At 33.7% G+C, this 21,579-nt stretch overlaps 1 protein-coding gene across 1 annotated transcript; it reads left to right on the forward strand.

Annotated features, from left to right (window-relative positions):
• Window positions 1-942: 942 nt before the first annotated feature.
• LOC111502824 (uncharacterized) lies at window positions 943-20,170 on the forward strand. The gene is made up of 8 exons (XM_074173236.1): window positions 943-1,103; window positions 1,166-1,585; window positions 4,842-7,516; window positions 7,860-8,233; window positions 13,832-13,933; window positions 14,047-14,258; window positions 14,849-15,313; window positions 19,904-20,170. The coding sequence occupies exons 1-8, from the start codon at window positions 998-1,000 to the stop codon at window positions 19,981-19,983; spliced, it is 4,434 nt and encodes a 1,477-aa protein (XP_074029337.1). The 5' UTR covers window positions 943-997; the 3' UTR covers window positions 19,984-20,170.
• The last annotated feature ends 1,409 nt before the right edge of the window (window positions 20,171-21,579 follow it).

Consider the following 21,579-nt stretch of genomic DNA (forward strand, 5'->3'; position numbering starts at 1 on the left):
AAACGAACTTCCTACTCTTGACAAGGTACTTAAAGACATGTGACACTCCAGACTTGCCAAGTTTCAAACACGCTGTATATTGTATAGATATTAACAACATTACATTTTAAATATCAAAAACGAAGAAATTGCTTGCTTTCAGACACTAGTGAAATAGTTCTATGAAGAATAGAGTATTAAAAAAAATAAAATCCTACAGGAATGAAAATCGAAAGATTTACTCTGTATTATTGACGAGACTTGGGTAAATGCCGGACATATCAAATCAAAAATGTGGATTGATAATTCTGTCACCTCCACAAGACGGAAATTTTTTGATTGACTTTCAATAGGATTGAAAAATCTATCAGTTAAATTTTAATCTTATTATATATCAACATTTATTCAATTACTTTAGTATTGATTCGGTAATTAAATAATACTTCAAAAATAAATAAAAGTACATTGTTGATATCGAGATTTGAAAGAGGATTTTCTTAATATAGCTGCAATCTAGCGCATTGCAATTCTTTGAGAAATTTTCTGTTAAATTTAAGAATTTTACGATGTTTATATTATCGATTTTATTAATTTTTATAAATATTCAGTTGAACTTGTACTAATGATAAGCCAGATGAGTTTATGAAATCTGTGTAGAATTGTCAGAAATGAAACAATACAAAAGTGTCCGTTTTTCATTTCATTTCTGACAAAAGTTATTCGCACCTTCTTCTGGATGTTTTGGATCGAATAAAAAAAACCAAAATGTTACTTTTGAATAATGATAAATTTGAGGGTTGAGTGTATCAAATGGTTAATTTTTTTCCGATTTATCGTAAATGATCAGAGGTTGAAATGAGCAGTGTTAATTTTTTACAACTTTTGTTAGCGATATGCGGAATTATTGGAACGCAGCTTTTCGAACACTACATTAGATATAATCTCCAGATGCACCAGATGGCGACACTTTTTCAAAAACAGTGATGTGGCCTAGGGTTCAATTGTCAATTTGACAAAAATGTATAGTTTTAAGTTAATATATTTTGTTAATTTTTTGTTGATTCTATGTAGTTCCAGATGTGAAATATCACACAAGAGATTATGCGTGGATAAAGACTGTAAAGGTACACTTTTTTATATCTATTAACCTAATTTCCATAACATTGTTTGGAACATTACTTTTCAGAACCCATATCTTTGGCAAAGACTCTTTTGAGGTATAGTAGTCCTGACCCAAAGGTACTTTCTTTCAAATCGAATGAAAACATCAAGATATTCAGTAAGGAGGCTAGTAGTAAGAAGGATAGTTCTTCCACAATATTGTGGGAAACGGAAATAAATGGAAAGAGGGGCTACATACCCAGTAAATACGTTCGAGAAATTAAAATTATTTCGAAACCAACTTTCTTGGTTGATACGGAATCAAAACAAACTGTAGATCCCTTAAAAGAAATCAATCCAGATAAGGTGAAAAATTCATTTCATATTGTTGATGGTACTACCATATTAAAGGATTTCACAGAGTCCATCAGCCAAAGTTCCACTGAGAGTTCAGTTCTTTCAACGATAGTCCCAAGTGAAAACAAAGATTACTCTAAAACAACTGGTAAGAATAAAAGTTTGCATTGTTTTTACTGTGGATTGATGGCCCCAGTTCTAAGTCCATGTCGTTTCAAGTCTTAAGATTTCATATTTTCATTTGTTACTACTAAAAACTTACACTTCCTGTACATAGACATTATGAATGATGATATTAGATAATATATATGCTTTTCATAGAATGTTTTCATTGAAAATTGATGAATAACTGCTTACAATTTATTATGACTTGCAATTTAAAACTTAACATTGAGTACATGAATCCACCCTTATGTTAGTTATTTTGTTAATTCACTTAATCATTGTTGAAAAAAATAGTATCGGAAATGATTTTGATGATTGATGTGAATAATTTGAATGATGATAAATGAATTTGAACTCTTGATAAAAACAACAATAAAAATTATTTGGCGCTCCGGGGCGACTTCATTGATTCCAGTGGCGCATTTGCTTTTTCAGCTGCAGGAAAACCTGGAAAAACCTGCAGCACCACATCATCTGAAGATCTTGATCTAACAATGTCCTCTCTCTTATAAAACAAAATGTAGGGTGTCTCCAGAGGCTCCAATAAATTCAATGCATCACCAGAACACTTTATGACACGACTATCGTCAAACTTGAACCAGTCCGTTTCTTCTTTGACCAAGGCGTAATAATGACCAAATTCAACGCTAGAATCACAGTGAACAATGACTGCATGAATATTATAATAGTGGTCTGCTAGGTTGAAATGTTCATCTATTTCGAACCTTCCAAAGAGTTTCTTGCTTCCGTTAGAGGTTGAGTCTTGATAATCCACATGGGTCTGGTTCTAGTTAGCTTGGATTAACAAAATTGATGTTTATGCTGTATTAGTTGTACTTTACTGAACACTCCAAGAATCACATATCTAAATTCTTTGACATGAAACAGTGAAATTTTGAGAATATTTCAAACCTTGGTTTGGAGATCTTTTGAGATTGATAAAAATTTCACAAATTTTATCACAAAATGAAATGTTACTCTGGCAGTCAACCTATAGCATATATGCTCTAAAGACAAAGAAATAAATTTTCAATAAAACCCACCTATCAGTTTATTACATTACACAATTGGAATGATATAAAAAATTATCGCAAAATCTACACATTTTATGGAAAAAACGTAATTTTTCTCTTAGAAAACCTTATAACAGGATCAAGTTACAAATTGTATTCTTTTTATCTACACATGGTTTTATAACACATAACTGATGTGTTTGATTCAATTGAAAGTCAATTTTCTTCTTTTAAAATATATATGAAACAATATTTTTAAAAATGGTGTTCAATTATTATTTTTTAGTTATTGCTGGATATGTTTCGAAGTTTGTTCAGTTCATTTAATGTGTTATCGTTCAATTTTTGTAACATATGCTTAAACACCACCAAAAAACTATCTCTAACCTTTGCTAAACCATAGTTATTCAAAATTGTTTTTTGCCATTTTGAATTTTGCCTCCTTGAACCATTTCATTTGATATCCATATAATCAGGATACTCGTTTTGAAAAATCTTGGATCAAATATCTTTCAAAAATTGTCACTAAATTTCCATAAATATTCATACATGGTTATAACATAAAGGTCTACATTAGTTGATTCAAAATTCCATAATGAATACCTATATCAAATACTCTCTAAATGTGAAATTGTTCAGTTCCATAACACATGAAAATTCATGGTAGAGGACACAACATTTTTAAACAATAAAAAAAATGGCTCCTATTATTGGAATGATATTCAACACTCAATTTGTTTGATGGCTGGGTGGCTCATCGGTGTCCAACCACTGTTCTGAACATCTCCTGTTGTCGTAGAGAATCCACTTTTCATCACTCATGACGATCCGATCCAAAAAAAAAATCGTTTTGATTGCCCAAAGCAAAGAAGACAGACCTAGAAACGTGAAAATTTCAGTTGATCGTTCAAATCGTAGGACACCCATTTTTCGAGCTCTTTGACCTTTCCAATACGTTTTAAGCCATCAAAAACCACATGGTAGCTGACGCCCAGTTCTTCCGCCAACGCACGCACCGCTTGGGTTCAATTTGAATCCGTATAGCAAAATTGGCCGAAAATGGGTAATAATCTGAAATCTATACAGAACAAAACTCTCTGTTGATGTCGATCAGTATATACCACAACATAGCAGAATAAATATTTATTGATATATGGAGCTTCAAAAACACATGACAATAAAACTAACGAGACTTTTAAAATAACATTTAGTTTTACCAAATGAGTATATAGACTCTTCAAAAACTATCTCTTCTGTTTTATAAAGGTGCTTCATAATGAATTAAAATCAAAATTCTTTACGAAGAACATTATATTCGATAAAAATAATGATCATTATTCAACTAAATTACTTACCTTGTAGATTAATAATAAGTCCAGCTGGCTGCTTCATTAAAAGACTAATTAACAACTTTTTAACAATAAAATAAACTAACTTGAATCGGGAACAGCTTTTCAACAATAACATTAAATAAGCTGACTTGAAACAAAAATTAAATTTTAATGCATACCGTACTGAGTAGTTACATGTAGTATGGTAACCGGTATTTTTCTTGTTAATTTTATCCGTTTTCCGGAAAGCATCAAAATTTGCTTATATAGAATTGCAATTATTCAAATTCACATGTTTCATGCTTCTTGAGGGGTTTTGTATTTTTCTACATATGTAACCCATAAACTGCTTACTTATTTTCATTGCCCCTATTATATTTTATTTGTGAAATAAAGAATTATTTCAATTCATGTGATCGTAAATGATAATAACATTTTTATTAACTATTCATTTTTATTCCTATCACGGGGTTTTTGGGACTCGATGGGTAGCCAATAACTGAGATATCATGTGAGTTGCTCCTATGCCCATTCTTGTGTTCGATGCATATCATCAAATAACTAACAGTTCCAGGTTTCTCTGTAATTGAAATAGCAAATACGTCACTAAAAGGGAGTTATGTGTCTGAAGCGCCACAACAAATAATAGTAATGATAATCCCTCTTCTACACACGCCATTTGGGTGTGTACAGTCCGGTGTTTGAGAGGGACACTATTATCGCAGGTTCACGAACGGCTTCAAATTTCATATTGTGTTACCATACGTTCCAGCCTAACTTAAATTTTAAATTAAAATTTTATTGCAAAATACTGCACAAATCTTCAAATTGTGGCTGATTTGTTACGAAATCATTGTCTGTAAATGAAAAATAATACACCGTCATATATTTTCAGAAGTTGCGAAAGATTTGGACACGTTTTCCTCAGTTTCTGAAGATGATGTCGTTGATTCTGAAGATGATGAGGATGGTCTTGAGGATGATGATGGTGATGATGATGATGATGATGATGATGATGATGGTGATGATGATGATGGTGAAGGAGAAGAGGCTGAGGGAGATAAAAGAGCACAAAAACAAAATGAAATTCCGTCAACTGAGAATCAGTCTGGTGGTGATGGTCAGTCGACTCCCGATATTCCTCAGTTAAGTGTTGAGAAAAGTTTTGATAAGGAATTGTTTACTAAGACTGATGAACAAACTCTAGAAACCAGTACAGAGATGTCTGTTGACGTTGAAGTACCCAAACCAATTCAAGATGTTGGGATCACTGAAAATCCTTATCAGGCAATCAATTCAGTAAATGATATAACTAAGAAAACTGATAGCTCAGCATCGGATGTACTACCAACGAATGTAGGTGATACTGACAAAAGCATAAGCCAGAATCCCAAGGAAAAACAGCAACAAGATGATAAGAAGGACTCAGTAGATGAACCTATTAGTGAAGAAGGTAAATCACATGAAACCAACTCAACAGATAATATTACTACTGAAGATTCAACAAAAGACAGCAGAAATCTGAATTCAGAAAGCAAAATAATACAGGAAACAAACTTGTCAAATACTGTTATTACCGCAGAGAAAATTTTAAGAGATGATGTCGAGGATTTGACAAAAGAAAACCAAAATCGGAAGTTGGAAAGCAAAATTTTACAAAAAAACAACTCAACAGACACAGACAATATATCAGTAAATGACATTGGGAAGGAATTGACAAAAGAAAACCTCACTTTGAAATTAGAAACCAAAATAAGTGATAGTCCAGAAAGTAGTTCTCCTTCTCTTCAATATGGCCAAGAAAACATTCCAAACTCAAATATGAGTGATATTCATCCAAAAGAAAAAAACGAGAATAGCGATTCAAAACATGAGCAGTTCATTGAAAATTTCCCTGGAGTTACAGCAAATTTGGAAGCAATGAGTAATGATAAAAAATTTGACTCAAGCACATCTACAGAAAAAAAAATATCTCATGAAGATGCTGTTTCTGATAATATTCAAGATACGACACCAGAGGAAACTATTCTAAATAACAACTATTTTCTATATCCTCCAGATAAACTAAGAAATGAAGAAAAAAAGTATCGAAAAGAAGACGCAAATGAAAACAATACAATGACTGATTCAAACTCTCAAGATTCGTCAAAGCATGCTCAAGATTTTGTTTTTGAAGAATTTCCAGAAAAAAATATTGCCAGTGTGTCTTTATCTCATGATGAAAAAAATTTAAAAGAAAATTTTGAAAGTTTATCAGGAATTGATATCAATTTGGATTCATCTGAAGAGAATCGAACTGAGGAAGATACAGAGAAAAGTCATCATCCTACTGCAAATGATATTGAATTGGAGCCTTCTGATTCATCGACAGAAATCAATGAAATTTCTTCTGACAATGTAGCTGAAATATTGGCTGAAGGTTATTCATATACTGCAACTGAATCCAATATTGACAATAATGAAGACAAATTTTTCTCAGAACAATCCACAAATGAAGGAAACTTAGTTCAGGAAAACAAAGATTCATATTCTGAAACTTTTTTGATTGAGGAACAAAAAGGTGAGCAGATACTTGATAGAAAAGAAGTAGTTGATGAAAGTCAAGGAGTAGTGGCGAACCTCTTATCATTAATCAAAGGCAGTGAAGAGATTGGAAAGAAATCAGAACCAGTTTCATCTCCTGCGAGTTTAGGGGAGCAACTTTCATTAGATTCTCTGGAATCAAATCCTAGCAGAGAGTCTGATCACATTGATACAGGTTATTGTGATGTAGAAAACTGCGATAAAATTGCTGACAGTAGTTTTGTAGATAATATAACATTAAGTTTCAACTATGATGTATTTTTGTATCTTGTCACTACTGCAGTATCCTGTATAATATTCTTATTCATGTATCTAGCAATGGATAACAGTAAGAGAATGACTCCTTTGATTTCTAAAATCAACAAATTGGAAAAGGAACTCCTTGTAATTATGAAAGAGAATGATATACTCAAGGAAAGAGAATCGTTTCATAGTTCTAATAATGTAAATAGTACACCAACAGATGAATACAATCTTTTGGCTGAACGATTAGCAAAATTGGAACAGGTAAAACAAGTTCTCGAAATGCAGGTTATAGATCTTCAAAAAGAGTTAGATGGAAAAGAAGCATTGGAAGAGCAAATCGAGAGTTTGGAAAAGGAGTTGGAAACTTCCACAGAAGTTGGAATGGAACTCAATCGAATTATAGCAGAAATGTTGGATGCTACAAATGGAAGTGAAAAATTACAAGAAAATGTCGAGCAACTGCAGAGGCAGTTGATGGAACAAAAAAATATTATTGCTAGCGTCAACAAAACATTAAAAACTAAGGAGTCTCAAAATGCTGAATTACTTGAAGAGTCAAAAATAAGCCAGAGAAAGATACTTGAGTTACAGAAAGATTTGGATGAAAGAGTTGAACAAATTCTGAAAATTGAAAAAGAAAAAGAGCAACAGCAAAACTCTCTTCAGGATGAACTGCTAGCATACCAACAAAAGTATAATGAAAATGTGGTGAAAAGTGAAATTTTGAATAATGAAATACAGGTAAGATATCTTTTGCCACTATTTTTATAGCAAAACTGAATATTATTTCTCCACTCCACCATATATGAAACCATTTTCTTATATTTTTATTACTACTATTATTACAAAAACCACTATCTTTTCAGTAGTTTGAAAAACAATAGTATGTTCAACATGGAAACTTCACTTTTCATACATACGTAGATTTTTTGATAAAATAATTACCATATCAAATTCATAAGTTCTGGAAATGTTTGAAAAATTTTCAATTTGTTATAGTAGATAGATGCCACATTCACCACTGTATTAGACATACAACTAAATTAGGTATGAATTCTGATACCGATGTATTTCTATTGTTCAGGTTCTGAGAAATCAACTTTCTGATGCTCAGAGACAAGCGGAGTTACGAGTCAAAGAGTACCATTTATTGAAAGAAAGTCTGGGTAAACTGAAATCCATAAAAAATAATGAGAATGTTATGGACTTATTACTTGAATCTACATCAAAGAAGGCGGAGTATGAACAGCTCAAAATGGAAAATGAAAGATTTATTGCTCAGTTGAAACAAGAAGAAGCAGCGAAAATAGCTTATGAAAATAAATATGAAATTATTAAGGAAGAAAACAATTCTCTTTTGATAAAATACCAGGAAGCTGATAAGGAAAAGGTTGAAATTAATATGAAACTGGAAGTTTTGACCAATTATTTCAAAAAAAAAGAAGAAGAATTACAAGGGTGAGTTTCATCTGACAATGTTCTTTTAATTTTTTTTTCATATTGCAAACTTCATTGCGGTAAAGAATTCTCTTTCTCTCTCCCTCTCCCCCCCTTCTCCCTCACCCATCGTTATCCCCCCTCTCTCCCCCTTATCTCACTCTCTGTCTCTAGTTTGTTCTGGTTCAGAAACAATTAACAATTATATTAATATAAATAATGGATATATATTGATGCACATCATGAAAGTGGAGAAATCACGGAACAGCACTCTGGAAAAGAGATGGGAAAACAACAGACACGTCTTTCTGGCTATCCAAGTGCAACAAGTTGCTATCCAGCAACACTTGGTTGCTGAAAACGGAAACACATATGAACAGACTTACCAACAGGAGCCTACCGCACGTTTGTGGTTCCAGTTAAAAGACATAGAATTTCTAGGATCTAGAATACACCCAGCATTACCTCGTAGACAGCTACAGCTATCTTTGTGACTTCCGAGTCTAGGATATAAATATAAAAAAAATGTATATCGAGTGTGTATGATTCAAATCAAAAAAGAGAATTCCCGGTACAGCACTCTATGTAATATCAACACAGGAAAACAAATTAAGGATAAGTGAAGACTATCGAGGAGAGATATATACAGAAAAAATTTTTTGGAAATATAATCTCGAAATGGTCATCTCTCCCACTTACAATCTTTCTGTTAGACAAAGGTTTCATACATGCAGTCGAGCCGTATTGAAGTTATTCGTGTCCTAGGCACTTTGCTGTTTAGGTAAGGTCTTTCCTGCACTGATGAGAGGTAATTCTTTGAAACCGGTCTGTAGGTGATCTACTTGAATGATTTCAGCATGTTCCTGCTGCTATTTGAACGAGAAACATTTGCGAGACTAACCTCAGTGAGGTATCTTGCATAAATGGCTGTCGGATATAATTCAATATCCAGCGTGGTATTTGCCGGGAAAGTATTTGTTTTCCGGCGGGCGTTTACCACTATCTAAGCTGTAGGTAGTTGGTAGAGATGAATATTTCGAGATTTTATTTCAAAATATCAATTTAGAGAAAATTTCAATTAATTTATTTTTTCATTGAAGACAGATAAGTTCATTATTTAGGCTTTTGGATTTTCAATATTTATTAAATAAGATTGCAAAAATTATCCATTTCAGTTAAGATTCATGGAAGACATCATATTGTGAATGGTCCCAATTATTTTTTGTGACTAAGTTGTATAGTTTCAAAGTACCAAAAGATTATTGGATATATTGAAATGAGAAAATACTGGTAAATATTATTCTATAATTAGATATTGACTTTTTGAATGAAAATTGAGACTTACTTGGAGTCAAGGCAGTGAGTACCATCCACGTAGGTCTAAACCTCACCAATTTTTTAAAACCCCAACATATCACTTGTATCTGTGGGAGTTCCGCAGGGTAGTATATTGGGCCCAATACTCTTCATTAATTTACAAATGACATAAACATGGTGGTAAATTCAAATTCCGCTCACATAGTTAATTATGCTGATGATACTAACCAATTGTTGACAGGTGCAAACTTACCACACATAATAAAACATGGCAGTATTGTAATAGAAAGGACGAAAAACTTTTTTCTAGAAAATAAATTGATTTTAAATTATGAAAAAACAGATTGCATCATGTTCAAAATTGATAACAGCATGGAGACACCGAAGAGCATCAGTGTCAATGATTTTAGAGTGACCTGCAACACGTCTGTGAAGTTTTTGGGTATATACAGGGTGTCCCTGGACTTCCTCTTTTCCTCTCGGGAATGTATAGATGGGGTCAAAATATCACCAGTACTTCATATAACTTTTTTTCCTAAAATCCTTCGTTACCAAGTAACGGGCCCTCGAAGTTACAAAATGAAAAATGTTTTTCTTTGATAACTTTTCAAGTGAATATTCAAAATCATCCAAATTTTGGTAATTGACTAAACAAATGAATTCCGTCGATGAGCTTTCATGCAGGAGTCAGTTGTTTTGCTACAAAGTCAGGAACGGACTACCCCCGATGGTCCACACCCCAAAACTTTGAAATGACAGATATTTTTCAATATTTTTCAACAAATTAAGGTTACTTGGACAATTTTATGAATAAAAGTACTCGTGTGGAAAGTCGATCGGAGCAACGAGTCTTGATAAAAATGTAGTTTCACTCGACGACATCAAACCCGCTCGTCCACCATTATTTGAAATGAATAATTATCAAAGCAGAAATAATAATGATAACGTTAATTCAACAACATTTATCCTGAGATGTCTACCATTATTCGAAAATATTAGTTTTTAAGGAAAATGGAAATGATAGGTAAAATGTTCATAACGAATTTTTATAATGCAAACACGTTTAACTAACGAAACTCAAGAGCAAACAGAAATGAAAAATCCGCTACAGAAACTGCTCGATATGACCACCTTCTCTCTCTATACATTTTCTTAGTCTGCGAAGACACCCTCTCTGTACTTGAAATAGCATTCCAGGGTCGTTTCGTATGACTTCACAATGTAATGGTATTCTATTCAACAATGCATCTCTTGTGTGAATAGGTGTAGCGTAAACAAGGCTTTTTAGATGCCCCCACAGAAAGAAATCCAATGGATTTAAATCCGGAGACCGCGATGGCCATGAATATGGCCCACCTCTACCAATCCATCTATTGTGGAAAATATGGTTCAGATGGTCACGCACAATCAAACTAAAATGAGGAGGAGCGCCATCATGCATAAACCACATATCTCTTCGGGTTTGCAATGGAACATGTTCCAAAAGTCCATTCAAATCGTTCTGAATGAACTCCAAATAACGTTCTCCATTCAATCGGTCCTGTAGAACGAATGGTCCTATAAGATGGTTTCCTATGATACCAGCCCAAACATTCACGTTGAATTTCCGTTGGTGTTTGGTTTGCAATATCCCATGGGGATTTTCTTCGGCCCATATATGGAGATTATGAGAGTTGATAACTCCATCTCTACTGAAACCTGCTTCATCAGTGAATAAAACTCGAGTAATAAAAGTCATATCCTCTCTTTGCCTATCCATGAACCAATTGGCATATTCCAGTCGTGCTGGAAAATCTTGAGGTGTCATGGCATGTACCTTCTGGATGTGAAATGGGTGGAGCAGTTGTTCCCTAATTATTCTATGAATAGTGGACTTGGATGTATGGAACTGTTCTGATAGATTTCTGATGCTCATTGAAGGATCATCAGCGACGGCTTCCAAAATATTTTCCTCCAATACAACGGTACGTACAGTCCTAGGAGCGCCCTCACCACCTCGTTTTGGCAAAACTGTATCTACAATAATATCGAAATAAAACAACGTGCCCAAATTAATTATCAATTATTACATACCTGTCTCCCTCAAGCTGCGATCGACACGTTCGAATGTTTCTCTTGACGGTACCGTTCGATTGGGAAAATGCTCGGATACAGACGACGAGCTTCTGCAGCATTACAAAATGCTCGTCCATAAAATACATGCATATCTGCATATTCATTGAATGTAAACTGTTCGGCCATATCAAAAAAATTCAAAATATCCTATAGAATATTGACAATACAATGATAGTCATATGACAACGCACCACTCAACAAAACAAAATCGCATTCCAGTTTCTCATTTTTTATCAAAACTTTCTAAAAAGTTTTTTTGTCAACATCTGTGAAAGAAATGGAACATAATTATTCCCTGGATATTTTTCACCTGATCATGTGCAGCCGTTTTTGTAGTTCATTCATTTGCTTTTTATTAGTATAGTAAATATTTTTTCCGATGTGCGTTTTTTCAGCTAAATTTAGATTCGTGTTAAAGAATTTCTCCCATAAAATTATAATTATCAGTGAAACTCCTCAACAGTTTAGCTGTGAAGAAGAATTTGAAACATTCGAATGTTGAGTTTCATGAGATTCAGATAACTGATCAACACGAAACGTGATTATTCCACACGTATTATGTACATACAAAATATGGAATGAATTCGATATTTCATAGTAAAGTAGCTTGTTAGTTTAAAAACACCACGAATCTACAGAACTTGATATTTCTTTTGAAAAAATATCTGCTATCACAATTGTGACTTAAACTTCCATATAGGTACTGTACTTTTTGTTTACGACTTCATTTTAGCATACTTTGTATTATTCCTGTTATAAATGTTGTTGAATTAACGTTATCATTATTATTTCTGCTTTGATAATTATTCATTTCAAATAATGGTGGACGAGCGGGTTTGATGTCGTCGAGTGAAACTACATTTTTATCAAGACTCGTTGCTCCGATCGACTTTCCACACGAGTACTTTTATTCATAAAATTGTCCAAGTAACCTTAATTTGTTGAAAAATATTGAAAAATATCTGTCATTTCAAAGTTTTGGGGTGTGGACCATCGGGGGTAGTCCGTTCCTGACTTTGTAGCAAAACAACTGACTCCTGCATGAAAGCTCATCGACGGAATTCATTTGTTTAGTCAATTACCAAAATTTGGATGATTTTGAATATTCACTTGAAAAGTTATCAAAGAAAAACATTTTTCATTTTGTAACTTCGAGGGCCCGTAACTTGGTTACGAAGACTTTTAGGAAAAAAAGTTATATGAAGTACTGGTGATATTTTGACCCCATCTATACATTCCCGAGAGGAAAAGAGGAAGTCCAGGGACACCCTGTATATTGATGACACCTTAAGTTTGGTAAATCAAATAGACAATCTCTGCAGAAAACTTTCTTCAACTACATATGCTATGAGAATTCTCAAAAAAAACCTTGACAGTGATGTTCTGATGACTGTCTACTACGATAATTTTTACTCTGCAATAAAGTTTGGTATTATCATTTGGGGCTCCAGTCATGAGCTGAACAGAGTATTTCTCTGCGAAAAAAGGGTAATCAGAATACTTTTTGGTATGAAGGTCAAAGACTCATGTAGAGGAATCTTTAAAATGAACAAATTATCAACAGTATACAGCGATATACATTTTTGAGTCATTAAAATTTTTAGTAAATCAACCAAGCTACTTTGAAAAGCATCATAAAACACATAAGTATGGAACAAGATTTAGGAATGATATTTTATATCCGATACATAAAAAATCTCTATATGAAAGAAGTACTGTATACAGTGCGATTAAATTTTTTAATTCTCTGCCACAGGATATAAGAGACATTGGGTTGGCCAGCGGTTTTCTGAAGTCTGTGAAAGAATTTTTATGCTATATAGAGCCTTATACTATAGATGAATATTTCAACAGTGTATGTTAAATTTTATCTTATCAACTCTACACTTATATGTGTATGTGACGTGTTGTATTCAAATTTTGTATCTTATTAATCTTTTGTAATCTTGTTCACTGACGTATTTCTCGGACAAAGTATTTCTTTCAACTTTTTTGCAAGATTTACACATACTCTGTAGAAATAAATGAATATATATCTATCTGTAAATATTAAATGATAGTGGACCAAAAACAGATCCCTAAGGTACACTTAATTTCGATTTTTTTTAGACGATTCTTCATCGTTGAAATGAACAATTTGAAAAATCATGATATATACCAATATTTATATACCAATATTTTTTCCAGTGAAATATTGAAATATAAATCAATTTGGAATGCGAAAGAAGGTGAGGCCACATCTACTTCCGAACGAATCAGGCTTTTGCAGGAAGAAATCGAAAATTATAAGTGAGTCTTTATGTCAACAAATTATAAGTGTTCCACATTTTGCGACATATATATTGCAAAATGTGACACTGTTATTTTTATTATTGATATTATTATAAAACGAATAATTGCAGATCTCAAAACGAAACCTTAAAACAAGAAATAATATCTCAAGAAATCGAATTGAAAAGTCAAATATCCATATTGGAAAAGAAGGTTCATGAAAACTGGGTTTCTGCAAGGCAAATGGAAAGAAAATTGGAAGATGCCAGACAAGAATCTGCTCAATTGAGGAATCGATTAACACTGAGGGAACGGGCTATGGTTGAGGAAAGAGCACAAAATAGTGAGTAACCATGATTTGACTTGAAAGTTTGCTTTTAATTGAAAGTATTTTGCATGGAAGTTATTATCTGATGGATCATTACTACAACAGTGCTATAGAAAATATAGAAAAAGATATATAATTCACATAATGCATCCTATTTAGTAATTTAGTAGGATGGGGACTCACAAAGTGTCTCTTATTAGCTGTCTTTCGTTAGCGAACACATCTGGAAAGACACTTTTTGCATTAGTAATAGAGTTGTTTTGATATCAGTTCAGAATTGTGTACCTTTGCATCAGAGAAAGTGCATGGATCTTTGTGAATTGTTTAGTAAAACTTTTAATATCTTCATTGGACCAATTCGTCTCTGGTAAATTATTATCACCATATACGAAGGACGTAGAATGATTATATCTTTGAAATACCTTCTCAAAAACTTGACAATGCTGTACGTAGATAGTCTCTGATGATTGGGTTGGTATTAAAACACACTAATTTAAATTTAATATATTTCCCTCTGCAAAATTCAGTTTGACACATCTATTGTTTAATGTTACATGCCTCTTTCAATCTGAAGACTAAAATAAAATAATTGTTCTTTTTTTCAGGATTACAATCTCCACTTAACCAAAACGGAGAACTACCTTTATCTCCACATCCGATCGAGTCAGCAGCGTCACCACAATTATTGTTTGGCGGCAGGGATCACATCACAAAATCACCTCCACTACCAGCTCTTCCACCTCACTTCCTACCTCCACCTCCAGGTGCACCTTTCATGCCGCCTCCTTTGCCCGGAATGCCCTTTCTGCCACCCCCGCCAACCATGTTCCCAGTTGATCACAGACCCCCTCCGTTGGGTAGAATGTCTTCCCCTCCTCCATTGAACTCGCGATACTCTCCTGATACTTCAGCATTCTCACCCTACGATAGAAATAGCCCTTCTCCTCCATACGATTCAGAATATGGAGCATCACCACCTCCTATGAGGAGATACAGCCCTTATGAAAGAGATGAAAGGAGAGACTATAAAAGACCACCCCATGTTATGTCTAACGGACGAAATCTTAGAGGTATGTATTTTTTTTTATTTAATTTCAATGTAGATGTCCGACTTCGCCATGACCTTGAAAAATAGAGGAAAGATGTTGATGAAAAAATCCTTAAATCTAGAGAAGCCAATATATTTTTTTTATTTTCCCTATATAAATCTCAAAGTTCCAATATAAATGGTGGGACGGTAGCCTGGTAGGTTATTGTGGGTGGTTTGCTCCACTCACTCAATCGACCGCTGCGTGAACCGGTGGTTCAACCGGCGAGGCCGGACGATCAATTTTCGCTTCCTATCTTCCGACCCGTGTTAGGAGTCACACGTTGAAAGATAAAACCTTGTTAGTTCTTAGCTCATACAGGTTTCGACTTTTGAGAGTTGTCGTTCGTACGGGAGACGATAGCTGGTAAACGGAAAAACAGATTTTAAAGCAGATTTTTCAAATACCCAAATAATTGACCTCAAATTTATAAAAAAATTAACAATCAATAGAACATAAAAATTGTTAAAATTACAATAACATAAAAAACAACAACCTAGTTAATCCAGGGAAAACCCTGGAAAAAACTTTTTACTCCGTCATGGTAAGAGAGTTTTTTCTTATCAAAAATACTCTCTTATAAAGTCAGTTGAACCATGCTTCTACAACTTCTATATCAAAGCTCTTTTTGCCAAGAAATCATTGAATATGCACCAATCAGAACCGTCCAGAGCCCAAATATAAAATTGACCCAAATCAGAGCTTGAACTGGAATGAAAAACTACTGCACATAATTTAAGATGATGACCAATTCAGAACTTTTTAAACAGCAACAACAGTTAGCAATTGGTGGTCTACTAAAATCTGTCAACACTTTAACGTTCAATTGCTCATGAACTTCCAGCCTGGATAAGTTTAATCTGTCGTGTAGAATACTCCTTCGAGGTGCCACATACAACGTAAAGCAGGACAAACATCATCTTATTGTTTATTAATGATTTTGTCTATGGCTTATAACTTTTCTCACAAATAAACGTGTGATGTGGTTTTTTTTTATGGTCCACTTTCTGTTTATAATCTATATCAATCGTTTGCCACATATTTTTGTCCCAAATTTGTATACTGATGATTGAACAAAACCTTTGACATGAGTAGGAGAATAACCAGTTGTACCTCTCGAGAAAAGTGAAAGCCAAAAACTTTTTTGGAACTTCAAAACACAAAACAAATTATTTAATTTTTGAAAACAGAATCTCTAAGATTTTACAGTAAGTCCCAGAAATTCCCTCAAGTTTATAGGCATGGATTGTAGATGAGGGAATCTTGTGAAATATGCATATAACATGAAAAAGTTTGGACTTTCTTTGTCTAGGAAGGTGTCGAAATATTTGAAATCAATGGAAAACCAAAATGAAAATTAATGAAATCTTAAAATTTTTGAAAAAGCCAAAAATACCGGACCAAAATATTAGGATGAGTTGTTGGAATATCTGAGAAGGTATCTTGTTGACAAAGTGTAAAAAATGTTGGAATTATAAATAAATTGTGTTCAATTGTATTATCGGTCGTACTTCTACAACTTTTTTTTTATGACAAATCTTGTACCTCTTCACTTTATGAAAATAAATTGAATTGTGATATATGTTCTGTATCTGTAGAGTAGGGAGGGTGAGTGTAGACCCTCAGCACTTAGGCCACATGCGACCCATTGTGCATCCTCCCGAGGGGTTGTCCTCCTAGATCATCGTCCATCCTGTCGTTTCCAGGAAGGTGAACAGGTCACTAGGAGACATCTCCTTTATATTGGCAGGTGTAGGCCAAGACTCGCCGAACACACACTCTCTTTGGCAACCTTAATGTCTCACGGTGGCCTCCGTGAAGGTTTTTGAAGGTGCAGCGACATTACTGTTGTTGCGCGGCTTCTTCAACCTTCTTGGGGTTCCCTCTGTGGAATTGCACAAGTGAGGGAGCTTTCCTGCAGGGGCAGCCGGTTCCTTGCCTTTATTCAAGGCGGAGCTCTTGGTGCCCGCCGCAGGAAGTGCCCTTGCTGTTGGAGGTGGAGTGGGGGAGGAGGAGTGTGCACTTATAGTTGCTGCCACTCCTGCCTTCTTTTCTCTATTTCTCCTTTTGGCCTCGGCGCTGCAAATGCGCTTACGCCTTGGCTTTTGTATTACATCACGAAGTGATCTGCTATGTCCAGCCTCATTCCAAGCGAGATTGGGGTGGACATTTCTGTTCATCCCCAGCCACCGCCGTAAATTGAGGTGAGCACTTCTTTCTAAGGCCCTTCTCAAATGCGCGGATGATAACACCACAACATGCAAGATAACCGCTGAGTCTATACGACCATCAACACCTTCTCCAGCTCACGACAATGTTGACAACCCCACGAAACAAGACGGGCACTATCGAAACAATAATAATTATGATGAGGAAAAAACACAAAACAAAACTTCAAGTTACTCTGAAGAGAGAAGCAGATCGGACCTCCAAATAAAGGCACATTTGACGCATTCGTCTTTTTTAGCCAGAAAGCAAAATGTCACGAAAAGTACTTAACCTTTTTCACTTTGAATATTCAATCTGTTCGTAATAAAATAGATGAACTCACACTATTGTTGGAAGAACTCGAATATCCAAATTTTCTTTCATTAACCGAACACTGGCTAAAAAAGACAGAACCGCTACCTCTACCTTGTTACAGGGCGATGTCTATGTTTTGTAGAAGTGAGTATTTACATGGAGGCACAGCTATCCTTGTTCACGATTCTCTATTTGAGAACTTTACAATCAGAAGTATAGATAAATATAACCAACTCATTGAAGAAAAAGTTTTTGAATTTACAATGCTTCACATAATAACAATAAATACATTTTTGATTTGCTTATACAGAGCTCCTGCTTCGGATGTAAATGCTTTTCTACATAAATTAGAAGGTCTTCTTACGAAAGTACCTATTAAGTCTCAGATCATACTGACGGGAGATTTGAATATTAACTTCGAGGATCAGAATAGTGCTGACACTCAGAGGCTTAATAACCTACTTATAAATTTTAATCTTGTGATGCATGTAAACGCGCCGACCAGAATTTCACAGTATTCTTCAACCTTAATAGATTACTTTTGCACTACTTTCGACGAAACTAAAATATTATGTAATGTAAATGCAAACAACTTATCTGACCATGAGACGATATATTGCACTGTACAAATTGATATTGAAGGAAAGAAAACAAAACAAAAAATTGGTCGAATATATAGCAGGGGTAACTTTCAAAAATTCAATACTTTTTGTGCAAATTTTGACTGGAATAATACCTTATCAGCAGCAGATCCATTCCAAAGTTTTTATTCAAACATGACCAGCCTTTTCGAAACATGTTTCCCTAAACAAAAAATTAAAATTAAAAATAGGAAACCCTGGACCACAAAAGGAATTAGAGTTTCTGCTAAAAATATGCGCACCCTCCATTACATCAGAAAATATTTGAACAACGTTTTTTTTGAGGACTATTATAACAACTACCGAAAACTATATAGGACTATTATCAGAAGAGCAAAAAATAACTATTATCACTCTAGAATCAATGACGCTGATAACAAATCAAAAGAAACCTGGAAGATTGTTAACCAGTTGAGAGGCAAACAAAACAAAGAAAATACAGAAATAAAGCTAGATCCCAACGTAATTAACCACTACTACTGCACTATAGCAGAAAAGATAACAGCACCACTTGAGCAATCCCGCGATCCCTCAACATATCTCCAAAACATTCAGGTTGAAGAATCATTTCACTTCTATGTAACAAATGCTGAGGAGATCAAACTAACAATTAGAAGTTTCAAAAATAAAAAAACGTCAGGGATAGACTGTCAATCGATAAAAATTTTTGAAAATTTACCTGGCAACGCTTTGGAGGTCTTAGCCACTCTTATAAATCACTCATTTTCAACAGGAAATTTCCCTCATTTTCTCAAAACGGCGGTAGTCATACCGCTATCCAAAGGAGGAGATCAAAGAGACCCAAGTAATTTGAGACCAATTTGTTTAATTCCTACCCTGGCCAAAATAATTGAAAAATTAGTCAAGTATAGAATAATAGAATTTTTAGAGGCCAACAAAATAATTAGTGATCATCAATTTGGTTTTCAACAAAAAAAGGGCACAAATGATGCGATTTTTAATTTTTTAGAAATGGCCTATAAAAACATAAATGATGGGGAAGCTCTGGTTGCGGTATTCTGTGATTTGTCGAAAGCTTTTGACTGCGTCAATCATGGAATACTGCTACAGAAGCTTCATCATTATGGATTTAAAGGCATGTCCAGCCGCGGGATTGGATATATGTTATTAGTATTGTTTCATAAACATGTGGAATTTTTGCAACCTTCTGCAGAATACTCTCGAAGTGATTGTTCAAAAAAAAATCAAACAATTTGAATATTACACAAGTACGTGTATGTTAAACTCAAATACATTTTACATATTCTTTACTTTTTGTTTGATCTTTCTTTGAATATTTGTGTTGGCTCACTTACAAGGATGAAATAATTAAGAACTTTCCTTCATTTCAAGGTCAGGACAAGCCCATTCTTTTCAGTTACTACAGAACTTTTTTTATTTTTTCTAGGTTCAATAATGAGTTCAGGATCAGAACATTCAAATGACTCTTTAGATAAAGTTAATAAAAAACAATCAAAAATGGTGTAGCATTTTAGTTGTTGCTTTCACCACAAATAATTTTCTTGTGTATACATTAAATCAAGAGTGATAGAGGTGAGCTGAAGAAGTACTGTTTTAGGATCTTCAAACTGTTTTATTGATATTTTATTTTGTTCTTCTATCAGAAAGTCATAGTTCGTGTTGTTTACTTTGTGAATATATATTTTCAACAACAGCGTCGATTATTATTGTTTATTTATATTTTTACAGGCTACAAAATCACTCTATTCTATTTTCTACCGTTGTTTCAGAGAATTTTCAACTTACTGTGATTATTATTTTTTACTTCAATAACTGTGCTTCTTGTAAAAAAATGTAATGCCTAACATAATGTTTTGTTATTTATGAATCTGTTGATATATATGATCATATTCATGGATTTCAATTTTCATAAATATGTAAAAAGTGTATAAAGTCCCGTTGAAATTAAATTTATTGGATTCTCTGCTTTTTTTTATATGTTTTGGGAGCAGTTTATATTAAACGAGTTTTTCAGATGAAATAGCCTTTCTTCAACTCAAACATTGGTTCTTGCAGATTTAACAGTTTTTAATGAATGACGCAACGATGATTCATACTCATTCATGATGTGAATCAGTCTAAATGAATATTTCAACTATCAAAAAAATATATTTTTGTCATACTTACACCGTATCTGGTATGTATATCACTTCTCTTGGCGGCGTTATGCCAACCAAATTGGATCCAAATTCTTATTACTTGGTATATTATCTCGACAAGAGGAATATACATGCTTAATAATTTGTGTATCTGTTATGAATCGGCAAATCTAACTGCTTAGTAAAGATTTGATTTGATTTTTTTTCATTCACTAATAGCGAAAACCCCATGTTACGAGTTTGTGTGTTTCATAAAATTTGTCACCGCTTTATTAATTATATTGTAAAATCATATTTTATGATTCATTTTTTAACTCCAATATCTGGCAATTCAAATTTTTCAAAATTCTCAACAACATAATTCAGCCATTCTGAATTTGAAATTGAAATTTATAATTACAGTATAAAATTATTTTCTATAAAATATGAAATACCCTAGTTCATTAGTTGTGAAAACAACTATTTTTGTAGTTTACAAAATTAAAACACTTCAAAATCTTCAATAAACAACATGAAAACATAAACTGTCAATTGATCTCAAAATCTAAGAAATTACCGTGACTCACGTTGATATAACTGTCTCTCTTCAGTCACACTGAATGCAACTGTCATCCAAACAAGACCTGCCTATCTCTCCCTGTGAATAAACTTCTCCAGCTCACGACAATGTTGACAACCCCACGAAACAAGACGGGCACTATCGAAACAATAATAATTATGATGAGGAAAAAACACAAAACAAAACTTCAAGTTACTCTGAAGAGAGAAGCAGATCGGACCTCCAAATAAAGGCACATTTGACGCATTCGTCTTTTTTAGCCAGAAAGCAAAATGTCACGAAAAGTACTTAACCTTTTTCACTTTGAATATTCAATCTGTTCGTAATAAAATAGATGAACTCACACTATTGTTGGAAGAACTCGAATATCCAAATTTTCTTTCATTAACCGAACACTGGCTAAAA

Source organism: Leptinotarsa decemlineata, unplaced genomic scaffold (genome assembly GCF_025532065.1).
Source record: "Leptinotarsa decemlineata unplaced genomic scaffold, Ldec_3_MD MMD2_tig00000218_RagTag_RagTag, whole genome shotgun sequence".
Lineage (NCBI taxonomy): Eukaryota > Metazoa > Arthropoda > Insecta > Coleoptera > Chrysomelidae > Leptinotarsa > Leptinotarsa decemlineata.

Excerpts from the sequence above, each read along its gene's own strand:
- LOC111502824 (XM_074173236.1), top strand. The coding sequence starts at position 998 with ATGTATAGTTTTAAGTTAATATATTTTGTTAATTTTTTGTTGATTCTA. Across the intron at positions 1,104-1,165 it reads CGTGGATAAAGACTGTAAAG|AACCCATATCTTTGGCAAAG; the intron begins GTACACTTTTTT and ends ATTACTTTTCAG. Across the intron at positions 15,314-19,903 it reads TAACGGACGAAATCTTAGAG|GTTCAATAATGAGTTCAGGA; the intron begins GTATGTATTTTT and ends TATTTTTTCTAG.